Source organism: Mus caroli, chromosome X, assembly GCF_900094665.2.
Source record: "Mus caroli chromosome X, CAROLI_EIJ_v1.1, whole genome shotgun sequence".
NCBI classification, from domain to species: Eukaryota; Metazoa; Chordata; class Mammalia; order Rodentia; family Muridae; genus Mus; species Mus caroli.
In genome coordinates, this window is record NC_034589.1 from 140,541,928 (window position 1) to 140,558,942 (window position 17,015).

At 40.7% G+C, this 17,015-nt stretch overlaps 1 protein-coding gene across 21 annotated transcripts in view; it reads left to right on the forward strand.

Annotated features, from left to right (window-relative positions):
* Window positions 1-17,015, forward strand: part of Huwe1 (HECT, UBA and WWE domain containing E3 ubiquitin protein ligase 1) — a 137,472-nt gene that overhangs the window by 102,086 nt on the left and 18,371 nt on the right. For 20 of the 21 annotated variants that reach the window (XM_029473129.1, XM_029473137.1, XM_029473130.1 and 17 more), the window contains 16 exons: window positions 1,264-1,475; window positions 1,858-2,040; window positions 4,339-4,511; window positions 4,862-5,010; window positions 5,860-5,935; window positions 6,772-6,870; window positions 7,458-7,591; window positions 7,783-7,951; window positions 9,228-9,456; window positions 9,909-10,087; window positions 10,357-10,446; window positions 10,598-10,752; window positions 12,708-12,753; window positions 14,634-14,921; window positions 16,091-16,346; window positions 16,551-16,681. In XM_029473129.1, the coding sequence (XP_029328989.1) occupies window positions 1,264-1,475; window positions 1,858-2,040; window positions 4,339-4,511; window positions 4,862-5,010; window positions 5,860-5,935; window positions 6,772-6,870; window positions 7,458-7,591; window positions 7,783-7,951; window positions 9,228-9,456; window positions 9,909-10,087; window positions 10,357-10,446; window positions 10,598-10,752; window positions 12,708-12,753; window positions 14,634-14,921; window positions 16,091-16,346; window positions 16,551-16,681 (2,569 nt within the window). The remainder of the gene's footprint in view (window positions 1-1,263; window positions 1,476-1,857; window positions 2,041-4,338; window positions 4,512-4,861; window positions 5,011-5,859; window positions 5,936-6,771; window positions 6,871-7,457; window positions 7,592-7,782; window positions 7,952-9,227; window positions 9,457-9,908; window positions 10,088-10,356; window positions 10,447-10,597; window positions 10,753-12,707; window positions 12,754-14,633; window positions 14,922-16,090; window positions 16,347-16,550; window positions 16,682-17,015) is intronic. The other variant, XM_029473139.1, reaches the window with a different exon arrangement.

Here is a 17,015-nt window from a genome sequence, read left to right on the forward strand (position 1 = left end):
GGCACACTGTATAGGGCCAGAATGAAAATTGAAAAACCTTGTCTTTGATTCTAAGCTAAGTGCTTGTTGTGTGGTTACATTGAAATTCTTCTCATATTGTACTAATATGATATATATGACATTACTAAGATTCAAGAAGTTTTAGCTTTGTATTTCATTGAGGTTGAGTTTATCCAGTTCTCTAATCTCTAGAGTCCTGAAGTATACTCTATTGATAAAAATGTGACATAAAATCATTATTAAAAAGTGTGAGTTGAGTGACATTTTAAATGTTGTACAGCTATAACTTCTTACTCCCAAAATCTGCCTGAAAAATAGAACCTAATTCTTTTCCTATAAAAATCAGAGCAGAAATTATAGAGTAAGAGAAGGCTCCATCTTCCTTGTTAGACCTTTTTGCAATTTTTAGGTAATTCTATATTTCATTCAGCTCCCAGTTTTCAGTACAGGGTCTCAGGCACATTGCAAGTGTCAAAAGGAATTATAGAATACAAAAATGGATGTTTGAATCCTCTACCCTTGACTAAATTCTTAGTGCAAGCTACTTTTCTTTAGGTCTCAGATTATTCTCCTCTCAAGTGTAGAAAATGCTTGATTTACTTCACTCTATTTTATTGGCTTGTTATAATCAACTCCATTAAAGTCACTCAAATACATGGGCTGGAAATATAGCTCAGTGGTTAAGAGCACTAGCTGCTCTTCTAGAGGTTCTGAGAGGTCAATTCTCAGCAACCACATGGTGGCTCACAACCATCTGTATTGAGATCCCAATGCCCTCCTCTGGTGTGTCTGAAGACAGCAACAGTGCGCTCACATAAATAAAATAAATATCTGTTGTTGTTAAGAATACAATGTTGTTAGCTCTCTCCCGGATTCCCAGCCTCAGATTTTTTATTATTAAGATACACCAAGTATTGTTACCTGTGGTGGTATGGTGGCACATCTTTAATCCTAGCACTAGGGAGACTTAGTGGCCACAGTCGTCTATATAACAAGTTCCAAGACAGCCAGAGCTATACTGTGTGAGAGGCCACATCTCAAAGATAAAAAGTAGAAAGCAACATGACAATCCCATGACTGTCTGTGCCATGTGGTAAGAAATAGATGGGATCTGGAAGCTTTATAAAGCCTCTTAAAGATTTCTAATTGGTTCACTACTTACCTAGCTTGTACCTTGGATGACTTGAAAGAAAAAGTTCCTACTTTGCTATGGTGTGGATAAATTGCACTTGTGAGTAAATGTCACAATTAATGACTTTTCAGGACTGCAGTGTGCTAGCTTTTGTCCTGGACCACCTCCTCCCTCACACCCAGAATGCAGAAGACAAGGATACACCTGCCCTGGCCCGTCTGTTCCTTGCAAGTCTGGCTGCTGCGGGGAGTGGCACAGATGCCCAAGTGGCCCTAGTGAATGAAGTGAAAGCAGCCCTGGGACGGGCGCTTGCTATGGCTGAGAGTACAGAGAAGCATGCCAGGTAAAAGCCCATATCTGGCCTAGTACTGATAAGCAAGAGCATCTTTTACTCCATGGTCCAGGGAGTTCCTTGAACTTGAACAAGAGTTGTGTTCACACCAACAGTGTACATAGAATGTCTGGTACCCATGGTCAATTGAAGTAGATATTGCAACTTAGAAAAATCAAAGGGTTTTTCGCTATATTCGGACACAATATTGAGGAGATTTTAAATTTTCTGTAGTAAACAAAGTCTACTAACTAGAAAGGGAATTCTCTGTGTAGATATTATTTCCAGAAGAAAATGCAAAAGGCATAAGAGAATTATCTAAGGCATTATAGTAAAGACATCTTTTACAAATGGGCTGTATTCACTTGACAGAGGTATCAAACTTCTCTCCCAGACTTCAGGCAGTGATGTGTATCATCAGTACTATCATGGAATCCTGTCCCTCCACCTCCAGCTTCTACAGTAGTGCTACAGCCAAGACTCAGCATAATGGCATGAACAACATCATTCGGCTGTTCCTGAAGAAGGGACTAGTCAATGACCTGGCCAGAGTCCCTCACAGCCTAGACCTGTCCAGGTAAAGTAATGCCCTGCGGTTGATGAGGAATCAGCTGCTCTTGTAAGAAAGCATCAGATGTAAGTGGAAAATTATGTCTATACTAAAAGTGGATAGATTTTAGTTGGTTTTAATGTTATTCTTGATACTTTCTGAAATGATGACTGCTTTTCTACAAAAGTCTTGCCTTCTAGATTTGGTGCAGTTGCTGCCTTGCAGTGTAATTTAGCCAAACTACTGCAACAACTTAAACCTGTCTTAAACCCAGACTATATCATGTGGAAACACAGGGTTGGTTTTTTGTATTTGTTTGTTTTGGGGTTTTTTTGTTTTTGTTTTTTTCGAGACAGGGTTTCTCTGTATAGCCCTGGCTGTCCTGGAACTCAACTTTGTAGACCAGGCTGGCCTCGAACTCAGAAATCGGCCTGCCTCTGCCTCCTGAGTGCTTGGATTAAAGGCGTGTACCACCACACCCCTGGCCACAGGGTTTTTTTCACCTACCATTAGTAATCCTTGTTAAGATTGACTACTAAGCTGGAACCTACAATCTCAGCAGTTGTTTTGTCTTAGCCTTCCAACCAAGTACTAAAATTTCATGTATACACATATCATGCACAGCTAACATACTAATTTTTTTTAAGTGTCTAAATTCTTCAAACTCAGGTTAAGCTCAATAATAACACTTATTAACAGCACTCACTAACACTACCATTTTTTTAAGCTTCCAAACTCAAGTCATTTAATGGTATAAGTCTATAGTTACATCTTGGTAACACTTTTGTTCCATATGTGTTTTGCTTCTCTGGAGCTCAGTTCTTAGAAATTAATTTTTTAAAACATACTATTTAACTCCAAATACTAAGCAAATATTTCCTAAAGATGAAACATTTATACCCTAAAAGCTTGCTATATAATGCTTAATAATCTTATTCTCTCTGATCTATATTCACATGTTCCCAGTTATTTTAATTATGCCTTCAACAGCCTTGGGAGTGTGTTTTGATTCAGGATCCAAATGAAGATTGTGCATGACATTTTGTTGTCAAAAAGCCTGTTTCTCTAGGCAGCACTATATCTTAATTTGTAGAGTTTTAGGTAGTATGCATGATGCCCTGGATTTGATCCCCAATGTTGCATAAATCAAGGTTGGTGGCGAATAGCACACAGAAGGCAGAAGAAAAGGGACCAAGAATTCAAGGCCCACCTGGAGCTGCATAAAACACTGTCTCAAAAAAAAAAAAAAAAAACTATTGCTTTTCTTTGCACTTTTGACAATGCTGAAGAATTCAGGGTAAATGTGTTAGGGATGATTGCCTGAGTCTATATGTGATTTCCCCATTATGTGAATAATCCAAGTTAAACATTTTAAGGAAAAAAAAAAAACAATAATAATATGATATTTACTCTTCCCATCACTTATGAAGACATGTGGGTCAACTAGCCTTCAATGATTAAACAATCCTTTTATATCCCTTTCACTATAAGTTCATTCAATATCTATCATGCCTATAGTCCTTTCTCATCAGTGTTCTTGTTACTTAAACAGTTCATATTCCTTTAATTTTTTTGAAAGCTTTCTGATATAATGATATCCCAAGCTCATTTGTGATGTCCATGAGCTTTGGTTCACTTTAGTGTTGGTTGGTATCAGAGATTGTAGTCAGATCTACAGGATCCACAGGACCTCTCTAGTTTCAGTGGTGCCCAACGTAGCCTCATGTTACATCTCTACCTGCAGGTACTATGATATTTTCACTGAACTCTATAAATCCTACATTTTGTAGACTTAAAAGTGGTCATTGCGTTTTTAAAGACTAAAATAGGTGTGTGGTAGCATACACCTATAATCCCAGTACTTGGAATTTGGAAGGAGAATCAGAAGTTCACTGTCTTCATAGAGACTTTGACTAGCCTGAGCTGTAACTACATGAGGCTGTCCCAAAAAAGAATTAAAGACAAAATAAAGGGGTTTGAAGATGTTTTTGTTTGGTTAATTATTTGGAATGTGTCTGGTTTTTTTTTTCTTTTCTTTTCTTTTCTTTTCCTTGATAATCTAAGAAGTATTTTGGTATTTGTAGTCATCCAGAATTTATTCTGGCTTCTACTCAAGGATTTCTCATGTGCTTGTCATAGCTTCATGAAATATGACATTGACTTAACTTTTGCTTTACTGGGTTTTATTCTTAAAATTAATGGAAAGTTGAAGATTCTAGACTTTGTGCCCTTTTCTCTCTTAGCTTCCCTTATAAGAACCTGTATGCTTAGGAAATTGGCATCTAGTATTTCTATCCTTAGTTCTTGTATCTTTCTTTATCTCAGTCCCAATATGGCCAACACAGTCAATGCTGCTCTAAAACCCTTGGAAACACTTTCCCGGATTGTAAACCAGCCCAGTAGCCTTTTTGGCAGCAAGAGTGCTTCTAGCAAGAACAAGTCTGAGCAGGATGCTCAAGGAGCTTCTCAGGACTCCAGTAGCCATCAGCAAGATCCAGGTAGGGAATCAGAATGAATGGACTGCAAAACTGGATGGGTGGGAGTTGTTGCTTGTGGAATTAAACTGTTCTAGCTTATTGTTGTTTACCTGGGAACTTGCTGGTCTTGCAGATATCTGTCATAATGGTGTGGAAATCTGTCCCACAAGGAATTCTTCCTTCATATTGCAGCTTTGTTTGGCTATCCTCACATGCAGCCAAGTCTTTTTCTTCATCACACATTCATTTATATTTATACTCTGAGAATTTGTAAATTTGCCTAAAGACAAGTCACTGTGTTCATGCTTGCCTCATGATGCCCAGCATAGAAACACCTTTTGATTATTGTGCTGGTTGGTTGATTGTTTCAGGCGAGCCTGGGGAGGCAGAAGTGCAGGAGGAGGATCATGATGTCACTCAGACAGAGGTGGCAGATGGGGATATCATGGATGGGGAGGCTGAAACCGACTCAGTGGTGATTGCTGGGCAGCCTGAGGTGCTCAGTTCACAAGAGATGCAGGTAGGGAGGCAGATCATTCCAACTTTCTTCTGTTGCGGCACTGAACCAAACTCCCAAGTGTTGTGGGTGGGTGAGTACTTTAGATCTTGCCTCAATGTGGTCTTCAGAGGAGCACAGAATGTGTAACAAATGTGTTTAAATTGTTTTAGTTAAAATGGGGCTGGGGGCAGAGCCCTTTGGGTACGGTGTCTTTGATTTACTTTGCTCTGATCATTATTGAAAGTTACTTAGCGCCATCTTATGCCAAGCCACCAGATCTCACTAGAGTATTTAAATACCAGTCTTCTAAGGATTTTAAGGAAAGCATGGTAATTTGGTAGCAGTGGGTAAGAAATTGTGCCTGTATGTAGCCGAGGATGGCCTAGTAGGCCATCAATGGAAGGAGAGGTCCTTGGTCTTGCAAAGATTATATGCCCCAATACAGGGGAATGCCAGGGCCAGGAAGTGGGAGTAGGTGGGTTGGGGAGCAGGGTGGGGGGGGGTATAGGGGACTTTCAGAGAGGAAACTAGGAAAGGGGACAGCATTTGAAATGTAAATGAAAAAAAATGTAAATAATTGTGCCTGTGAACCTTAGCTGCTGGCTCTAATGTGATCTGCATGTATTCCTAGACAGTGTTAAAGACTAACCTGGTATTTGTTGACCAGGATAAAGACAGTGTGAGCGTGTATTTATTGGAAGCATGTGGTAGGCTCTGTGTTAATAGCACCAATTATGTGGTTTCTGTGTAACATCCTATCACATATTATAGAAATATATGCTCCCTTGCTGGCTTTATAAAAGGGTTTCCGTGCTAGCACAATGATAGACTTGTTGTGTGCATCTATATGTATGTTCTCTTTCTCTCCAGGTTGAGAATGAACTGGAGGACCTGATAGATGAGTTGCTTGAGAGGGATGGCGGATCTGGGAACAGTACAATTATAGGTGAGAGCCCCAGAACTGAGTAAAGCCTCTTCCTTTGTCTCAGTCTCTCTTGGGAGGACCATTTTTCTCATCATCTGCTTGCTCAGCTCTGCCTAAGGGCTCATAGCCAGCCTAGATTGCTGCTTGTCTTGATGTTGATGATCTTAACAGAAAAGAAATTAACAAGTTGTTTATAGGCCTGTAACAGGTCTGAAGTGTTGTATATCGGGTGGTGGTGGGGGTAACCATCAGTATAGATGATAACATCAGGCACACCAAAAGAGTGTTTATTCATGGAGGCCTAGAAGAGGCTGTAGGATGAGAAAATGCTTTTCTTTCAGTTCTTCAATGAAGTCCAGGGGCTTTTTGCCTTTGTGTCTTAAAATGTAAAAAAGAGTGGTCATTCCTTAAGGATGGCCCCTTTTAAGTCTCAAATGGAAAATGACAAAGGTAAACAAACCAGCTGCCACCTCACTGTGAAGGTGTTTATATTTTTATTTTACTGGTCAAGAAAACCAAAGGATAAACGGAAGTAGGCATGTATTCTTAAAAGATACAAAGCTTTCTCACATCCATCGTACTCTGTGATTGCACAATTAGTGAGATTGGCAAGACAGATGTGATCGTTCCATTTTACAGATGAGGAAACTGAGACTCAGACAGGTAAAGTGACTGGCCAAGCTCATCTAGATAGTTGACAGCAGAGAATCGAGGTATTCTCCCTCATCGGAAAAAGAAAAAGGAGGAAAAAAACCAAACGTGGATATCTATTAGGTGTACATAGCTACTTAGACGCACCCAGTCTGGAAAGGGAAGTCCTCTGTTGTTCAGTGAAGGCTCTGCTCTGTAACCTTCAGTGAGCAGAAGTGGAGAGGATGAATCACAAGAGGACGTGCTGATGGATGAAGCTCCTTCCAACCTCAGCCAAGCTTCCACCTTGCAGGCCAACCGAGAAGGTGAGAGTGCCGAGGCCAAAAAGGCCTCCCTTCTTGCCCTGCACGTCTGACAGACACTACACTAGGGTTTTCCTGGAGGCAGCTGCCCACATGTGCAGAATAAGGAAGCATCTGTCTGCATGCGCTGACATACACCATCCACTTTATCCTCAGCCAGTTTTTCAAATAACGTTTTACTACTGCTTGCCCAAAGTTTGTCACTTCTTACTTGGTTCGCTTTCTTCTCACCCACCTGCTGTCATCGCTCCAGATTCCCTCTTATCAACAGGATGCAGTCACTAGCAAAATAGGACTGGAAAGGCAAGGGGACACCAACAGACTTGGTCAAGCCCTACATCATGGCTCCTCAAGCACCTCCCTGGAGCCAGCTTCCACATTTCAGCAACCCTGCTCAGCGTGTCGATGCATTAATTGGCACTCTCAGGAAATCTGGGCTGGCTCACTAAGTCTGTACACCACCCTAGATCTGATTCTTCCTCTCTTAGAGTCAGATACCCCATCGCCTTCCCACTCAGTCTGCCGGCCTGCACAGTGGCCTGTTTTCTAGCTACTCAGTATAGTCCTCCAATGTGCTCCCTTTGTTTTAGATTCCATGAATATCCTGGACCCTGAGGATGAGGAGGAACATACTCAGGAAGAGGACAGCAGTGGCAGTAACGAGGATGAGGATGATAGTCAGGATGAAGAGGAGGAGGAGGAGGAAGATGAGGAAGATGATCAGGTGAGGGGGGACTGTGTTTGGGTTGGTTCAGATGACCTCTTCCATGGGAGCACAGAACTACAGAAAAACGGACAATCTGGGTTACTAGCTAGCCTCGTCGCCTCCCTCCCTCATGTGCTCATGTGGCCATGACACCAAGCTTCAGAAAACACTTACCTCCAGCAATTCTCCATCTCGTATTTTCCCTTAAGGAGGATGATGAAGGTGAAGAAGGAGATGAAGATGATGACGACGATGGTTCTGAGATGGAATTGGATGAGGATTACCCTGATATGAACGCTTCTCCCTTGGTCCGATTTGAGCGCTTTGACCGGGAGGATGATCTCATCATTGAGTTTGACAACATGTTCTCCAGTGCTAGTAAGATACAGGGGCTCAGCTGGGTTTTTACCTATTGATTCTTATACCCTTCTCTAGGGTAAACCAAGCAGAACTAAAGCAGCCATCAATCTGATAGAGGACACCACTTCTTTTACTGTCTTGGCATCCCGGGTCAAGGGATGTCTGAATCCATCTCTCTGGATAGCATACATATCCTTGCAAGAAGGAATCGGAGGAGGCTGCTCTTACTATCTCCACCTCAGTAAACAGGGAGCTCTTAGAGCCTGGACAACTTGATGTTTTGCTTGATTGAGAAAAATGAGACCAAGTCTGACTACATGAGGCACCTGAATCACACTGCAGTGACAGGGCAATCAATAATCTTTAATTTGTAACGCTGGATCTCAAAGGTTTGGATGGACATCGCTGAGCCTGGCATTAGGGAGTGGATTTTATATATTCACTGTTCATCATGGATGGAACTGATCGGGAGAGAAAATGAATCTCTCCACTCCTTTTCTATCAACATCAACGTTCCTTTGTAGCGACGAGTTCTTAGCCTCAAGCTGTCTTCATGGGACAGGTCTTACCTCAAATCACAAGCATAATATAGCTGAAAACACTTTAACAGTTTTGGTCTGTTGTCTTGGCCATAATCTTTTACCTCTGAGCCTCAGTTTGTCACCTGTAAATGAAAAGCATGAAGAGAAAAACAAAATGAGCAGTAGATAATTTTCAAGATACCTTCTATGATACTCTTAGAATTTTTGCGGTTTTCGTCAACCTTCCTTATATTTGAGCCTTTGTCCATTCAACAAAATGAATGAATATCTGAGATGTGCCTACCAGTCCTTGGTACTGGGGATAAGGTGGTAAAGAAAAACAGGAGTTTTTACCCTCTATAGTAACTTATGGTCTGTAAGGAATTATAAGTAAGAAGACACCACATTTAGTATGCTAATGCACAGAGTAAAGGTATATCTAACCTGACCTGTTAGACTTTAGAAGTAACATCTTGGACTGAGAACAAGGTGAGGAAGGGAAGCAGAGTCTTCTAGGCCAAGGGGCCAGCATCTGAAGTGCCTAGAGACATCACTGTTGTCTTGAAAGTGGGCTGGGAAAAGGTAGGATTACATTGAGGTGGTGGCATAACCTATGGTTGTATCAGATCCTGGATTAGGTGTGGGAATGAGGGAGAAAGGAAAAAGATCACATTTCCATGTGAGCAAGGCCCAGGAGACATGGTTCTACACATAAACAGCCATGGAAGAAATTTATTTTTGGCACTGACCCCTTTTGCATATTTTCCTTGCAGCAGACATTCCCCCATCCCCAGGAAATATCCCTACCACCCACCCATTGATGGTACGCCATGCAGATCACAGTTCCCTGACACTGGGCAGTGGTTCTTCCACAACTCGTCTTACCCAGGGCATCGGTCGCAGTCAAAGGACCCTCAGACAGCTTACTGCCAATACAGGCCATACCATTCATGTTCACTACCCTGGGAATCGCCAGCCTAACCCTCCTCTTATACTCCAGAGGTGAGTTTGTGTTGAAGCAGAATCAATTAGAAGTTGGATTCAATGAAGCTCTTAAGAATTATAACTGAACTTCCACATTATCTTGGCCATAAGGATAAACAGTCCCTCATAAATAAGGTTGTGTGACCCATAGTAAGTGAAACAATTTTAAAATGAAAGAGTGAATATAAGTGCCTTATAAAGGTATACAGCAAAGGCATTAATACCTAACATGGTACCTAGCATATCAAAGCTTCCTAGTGTTCAAGGAACTAACTAAAGAATAATATGCAGTTCAATCTCGAAGTTATCAAACTGACATGCTAATAAGAATGGTAGTAAAGGTTTAGGTGCAGTATGATTAAAATCTACCCATAATCCTATAAATTTACTAGATGTACATGCTCAATCTCATGGTTAACAGGCTTCTGTGGACTTAAAAGTGAAAGTGGTACCTTACCATTACCCTACAGGTTGCTTGGTCCCTCTGCAGCTGCTGACATTCTTCAGCTGAGCAGCAGCCTTCCCTTACAAAGCCGAGGCCGGGCCCGCCTCCTAGTGGGCAATGATGACGTCCATATCATCGCCAGGTCTGATGACGAGCTGCTGGATGACTTTTTTCATGACCAGAGTACAGCCACTAGCCAAGCAGGCAAGTTTATTCAGTAAGAGGGACGATAGAGTTCTTTGATTCTTCTTCAGTCCTAAGAAGAATAGTCTCTTTCCTGGAGAAACTAAATTTTATAGGAGCTAAAACCACTTGGTGACTTAGCCAAGGACAACAACTCTATTGCCTCTGGGTATCTGTTATGTAGCAAAACTTGTGGCAGACCATGGGTTCTTTTAGGTAGATAATGCAGTTTTTAGGTCAATCAACACTACATAAAGCCAAGAATTTCACTTCATTTTGTTCTCTTATAGGAACCCTGTCCAGCATCCCAACAGCTCTAACCCGATGGACAGAGGAATGCAAAGTTCTTGATGCTGAGAGTATGCATGACTGTGTTTCAGGTCTGTGACAACTTGAATATCAGGGTAGTAATGAGCCTTCCAGCTAGAATGAGTATGCAGAGAGTTGTTTTTGATTCTCTGGCTGTTAACTCTGCCTCTCTACTTCTCAACCTTTCCAAAGTAGCCTCTGATTTTTACCTTTTTCTTGTAGTGGTTAAAGTACCCATTGTCAATCACCTGGAATTCTTGAGAGATGAGGAGCTAGAAGAGAGAAGGGAGAAACGCAGGAAACAATTGGCTGAGGAAGAAACAAAAATAATAGACAAAGGCAAAGAAGACAAGGAGAACAGAGATCAGAGTGCACAGGTGAGGTGACTCCAAAAGACTTAAGAGATGCAGCATTTTGTATTTATTATGGTTTTGCCCTGCTCATAGTACTAAGCTACTAGAAAATTCTAGAACATTACATTGAACATGGAAGATTGTTCATTTCCAGATTGACCATTTACTCATCTGGTTTTTAGGCAAAAAGAAAAAAAAAGTCAAACCCAGAGGTAAATTATTTATTTCTCCACTACCTTACTGGGGAAATGTGAACCTTATACAGTAGTCCTACTTTGTAAACTCTTTTTGCGGCCTAAAGGTAGACCCTCACTCAGCCCACATTCTTGGTTCTCACTTCTATTTCACAGTGGACTTCCAGAAAATTTTCCCACCTGAAATCTATTACCATACAACTAATGTATATACATAAAAGCTAATAGAAACACACAAAAAGAATGGAAGGCTATAGTATGTCCCACTCAGCTATTAGGATATTGGGTCATTTTTTTCTTTATTTGCATACCAATCAAAGCTTACCCTCCCTCCTCTCCTCCCAGTCCCTTCCCCCTTTCCTTACCCCTTTCTCCTTCAGAAAACAGGAGGCTGCCAATGGATATCAACCCACCTTGGTATATCAAATTGCAGTAGGACTAGATGCATCTTCTGTTGAGGTTAGATAAGGCAACCCAAAGGCAGACAACAGAGTAAGGAACAGCCCCTGCTTCTCCCACAAGACCAAGCTGTATATCTGTTAGATATGTGGAGGGACCTAGTTTCAGCCCCTCTGGGCCCAGGTTATTTGATTCTGTAGGTTTTCTTGTGGTATCTTTGACCTATCTGGCTCCTTATTAGGTAAATTAAAAATAATGAGGAGCTGGAGATAACCACAGTTTCGTTCCCACCAATGTAACAGCTTAAAACTAACTTCAAGCTGAGCATGGTGGCACATGCCTTTAATCCCAGCACTTGGGAGGCAGAGTCAGGCCTGGTCTCTAGAGTGAGTTCCAGGACATCCAGGGCTATACAGAGAAACCCTGTCTCGGGGTGGGGGTGGGGGGGTGGAATAACTCCAGTTCCCTGGAGTTTGTTTGCAGCCTAAACAAAACAAAACAAAACAAAACAAAAAATCCCCACAAACACCAGGTTCAGTTCAGAGAGCTCTTACCACAAAACAATAAGGCAAAGAAAAATACTAAAATGTACTGGGATTGAATCAGTGGTAATGTGCTTGCTCTATATAAGCCAAACCCACATACTTATATGTAGGCACATACTCATACACATGCAAAGAAATGGGGGGTGCATTAATATTGAGGGTATAGCTTAGTGATAGGGCACTCTTCCGGTCTGTACAAGTCCAGGTTTGATTCCTAACATGCTAAAATTAGTGCAGACACATTGAGGTATTTGTTTATAATAACAGGCTTGCTCTAACAAATACTTTTATATAAAACTTTGCCTTAAAAACAGTAACATTGTATATGACTAAAAGCTAAAATGGACATTGGATTATAGCTCAGTGGCATGTGCATGGTTTGACCCAAAGCAATACCCCAAAACAAAGCTAGAGTGGAAAAAATAATAAACCCAAAGAAGGGAAATAGGTGGAGCTAAGAGTTTCCTGTCTCACAATTGTGCTTATTTCTAATGTGTTCTTTTTTTTCTTTCATTGTTCATTTCCTGCTCACTCCCATACTTTTGTCTTTATGTAACCTAGTGCAATCTTTCTAGTGTGTTGCTAGAGGTAAAAACTAGGACCTCACACATGGTAAACTTTTGAACTCTCCAGCTGGCCTGTATTCCCCAAGTCCTCTCCAAAGCTGTTGAACATTAGATTAGTGTATGTAAAGGAATTGGATAATATTTTGTATTCTGAAATGCCCACATGGCCAGGCCACTGAATTCCTTGGTAGTCTAGGTAAGAAATAATGACTCTCATATTTGATCTTTCTTGTGTGCTAGTAAACGTCTCCCAATAGTCTCTCTTCTCTTTGCAGTGTACTGTATCTAAGACAAATGACTCCACTGAACAGAATGTCTCAGGTAACCCTCCCTCCCTTCCACTCTTGCTAATTAATCAATGGATTCTTTCTAAATAGCTGGCCACATGGGCTGAAGACAGACACTGGTGCTCTGTGGGATGAGGTAGTAGATTGTATAGTTTTAGGGTCATACCCCATCTTGGAGATAACTATACAGTCTACTGTCTTTCCCACGGTGGTACACTTCCCATCCAACTAGCCCTGTTCAAGTTCCTGTTATGGTTATGTTGTGTTTCAGTCTGATATGTACACAGGCCATTTATCTTGTTCTTTTGCCCAACAAACTCGGCATGTACATCTTTGAGGTACATACTTTTGTATGGCAGTTCATTAGAACACCTGGTGGAAGTGGTTCTCAGTTGCCAGTCCTCAATGAAAATTAACACAGGGAAGTCTAGTGTGTGTTTTAGAGCTAGATTTATTCCATTCAAAAGACTTTTATATTTGGAAGTTATATTCTCCTAGATCTTGGATAACAAAATATTGTTACTAAATTATTGGGTTGTTTTTTTTTTTTTTTTCTTACAAAACCAAAAGTAATACCTAGTTTAGTCCTTTTCATTCTTAATCTAAAATCTTAGTGGTCTATGGAATTTAAAAGTTTTAAGAACATTGTCTTTTAAAAGTGGAGTTTGGGGATCATAGCTTTGTGGGATATATGTACATAAATATTACATATATATACTTCTTATTCCTTCTAATCACCTTAACAATGGTCAGTAACCATTTTTGTCATTGGTCAATGTGGTATCATGCTTGCCTCATGTCTATTCAGAACTTTCTTCTGCCCTTGTATTGGGACACTTGTTTTACCAAAGCCTACATAATATTTTAAAAGCACTGAAAAGAGAATAGCTGTCCCGGTGCTCTTAATATCTAGCAAAAGTATATGAAAGAGTCTATGCTACAAGGTAAAGTGGCCTTTTGCCTACTGCCCTTATTAGACACATCTGCACATGCTGGGGTGAGGTAGTAAGTTGTATTGTTGTGGGGTAGGGATTTTAGGCCCCAGTAAGAAGATAACTATACAACTTACTACTTTCCTTGGTGTGTGGCATATTCACATTAAGTCTTGGCAGTATTGACTCCATTAGAGAAAAGCTGTAAATGTTTATTCAGGAAACAGGAATATAATAAAGGAAGGTGGAAGGGAACAGATGATAGAGTGAGGCAAATAATGTTAAATGACTTGCCCATATATTAGAACATATTAACTGATTATTTTACCATTGAGTATAAACTGGACATTCTTCTACTCTTTGATTCTATGATAACTTCATTTACTAATAGTAGAATATGAATATGAAGAATATGAATGGAATTTTTTTAATAAGAAGCAAGGCATGTTGGTTCATACTTTTGCAATTCTAAAACTTAATAGGCAGAGGCAAGAAAAGCAAACATTTGAGGACAGACTTGGCTTTAGCGTGAGCTCAGTGTTAGCCTAGGCTGCATGAGACCCTGTCTGTAAACAACAGCAGGAATGTAGAATTATGAATAAATTCTGACCATTTCTTGTTCCAAGTAGATCGGGAAAGTAAGGATCTATAAGCTTTTAGGAGATTTTTTTTTTTTCTGGGTAGCCTTGCCCTATTCTATGTTAGGCAACTGTTCCCTTCTACCTGGAACATAGAAAAGATTGTATTCTCTAGATCATCAGAGTCCTATCTCTGGTGTTGAGATATAGGTAGTATTATTATTTAGCCCTCATTATTATGATATGCCATCCAAGAACTGTTTCTGGGAACAGATTGATTTGAGAAAGATTTTCATGGCTTTTATTTGAATGGGTCCTTACCAGGCTGCATGTGCTGATTGGATTCTTCCCATGGTCATTTGCTAAGTTCCCCTTAACCTCGAATATCATTCTTTCCAATAAAGATGGGACTCCTATGCCTGACAGCTATCCAACAACCCCCTCTTCAACGGATGCACCTACATCTGAGTCCAAGGAAACACTTGGTACCCTACAACCCTCCCAGCAACAGCCAGCACTTCCACCCCCACCATCCTTAGGAGAGATTCCTCAGGAACTACAGTCCCCTGCTGAGGAAGTGGCAAACTCTACACAGCTATTGATGCCTATAGAGTTGGAGGAATTAGGTCCCACAAGACCAAGTGGAGAAGCAGAAACAACTCAAATGGAATTGTCTCCAGCTCCCACCATAAGTGAGTAGAATGTCATCTTTAAAAGGGCATAAAAAAGAAAAGAATTGCAATCTTTGTAACTTTTCTCTGCTTTCTCACTTTAAAGAATTAGGAGCTCAGAATCCTCAGTTTACACTCCAGCTTTCTTAGTAGTAGCTGAGATTTCTTCTTTGTGTCCTCAGTCAATTATTGTTGTATATCTTAATGATAAGTATTAGGCGTGCCATAATTTATCTACGCAATACTCATTTCTGAACTATCATGTCAGGTTTGTTATTTAACTTCTTTGAAAATAATTTTTCAGAGTTGGTGGTACCTTCATTCATAAACTGAAATTCTATATCATTCAGTTTTTCTATCATTTACATACCTACTGCTCACTTATTTAAAATAGTGCATCAAAACTTTCAACAAAATACTTTTTTTTAACAAGGCAAACTGAAACTGACTTCACTACACCATAATTTCTATGCTGTGGCCTGGAGAGATTTTTTTTAAAGATGTCAGTTTTGTTTGTTTTTGTCAGGGACTGTCACAATTTCTTTTCCTGTTGCTGATAAGTTATTTTAAGGGAAGAAGGATTTATTTTACTCACAGTTTGAGGTTATATTCTGTCATAGCAGGAAGAGTCACAGCAGAAACTTGAGGGAGCTGGTCACATATCATTATGCATAAAACAATGAATACATGCATGCTTCTCAGTGCCCCTTCTCCAGTTAAACAGCCCAGGGTCCCTGGGAGTGCTACCACCCACAGTGTTAATTCCCAAATGATGTTTTCAAAGGCCCATGTCCTAGGCAATATTAGATTTGGTCAAGTTGATGATCACAACATAACCATCACGAGACAGTAACCATTACAAGAGCCTTTTTTATTTAGATAACTAACTGGGACCACTAGCATGTTTGTGTAACTGGTACCTGCAGGAAACATGAGAGTAACAAAATCCCTACTTCAGATATCTAGGGACATTGTAGATATGTGTAGAACAAACGTGTGGTACATAGAAAAGTCTTAAGGAACTTGAGGGCAGTTGAGATGGAAGAGTTGGCAATAGATAATCAAGTGGTAGATGAGTGAAAAGTCTGTATTAACTGTTACAAAAGGAAACAATCCTACCAAAGGCTTTGCCTGTTATATAACCTTGATTCAAAGTAGCCATCTAATTTCTCACTCTTACTTCCTTCTAGCCTCTCTTTCCCCAGAGAGAGCTGAAGATTCAGATGCATTAACAGCTGTCAGCAGTCAGCTGGAAGGTTCTCCCATGGACACCAGCAGCCTGGCTTCCTGTACGTTAGAAGAGGCTGTGGGTGACACTCCAGCAGCTGGCAGTTCTGAGCAGCCCACAGCAGGTAGCTCCACTCCTGGGGATGCCCCATCAGTTGTGGCAGAAGTGCAGGGCAGACCTGATGTATCAAGAGAATCCAACCAGCCACCTGAGGACAGGTAAGTACTATACAGCCAAGAGGAGATTAGGAATGTATTAGAAGTTATTTCAAGTTAAACACAGTTAAAGGCATGCTTGTTGCACTGTGATTGATGTGTTCTATCTGAGATGGGTATTAGGAATGTTTTTGTTGTTTGGTTTGTGCTTGCTTTTTATGGGAAAACTGTATAAAGAACAACCTAAGGATGATTTCTTTCCCTTAGCTCGCCCCCTGCATCCTCGGAGAGTTCTTCCACTAGAGATTCTGCTGTGGCCATCTCTGGAGCAGATTCTCGTGGAATTCTCGAAGAGCCACTACCTTCAACAAGCAGTGAAGAAGAAGATCCCCTTGCTGGTAAGTCCATGCGTGCCATAATGATTGCTTGGACAGACATAACCCTCCAAACACTTTCCTCCAGGTAGGTGTGTGAGTCGGGGGTGGGGGTTGTTGAAGATAGACTAACAATAAGAGGATGCAGGTGTTGTGTAATGGAATGAGTTCAGGCTTGGAAGTCAGGTTAGCCTTAGCTCACTCATTTTCTACTTAAAATAGGACCATTATATTTAATATCTCTAATCCTCATTGACAGACACTATGTTAGTCAGTTTTCCATTGCTGAATCAAATGTCTGAAATACCAACTTTTAAAAGAAACGATAAGCTTAGCTCACAGTTACAGAGTTTTCAGT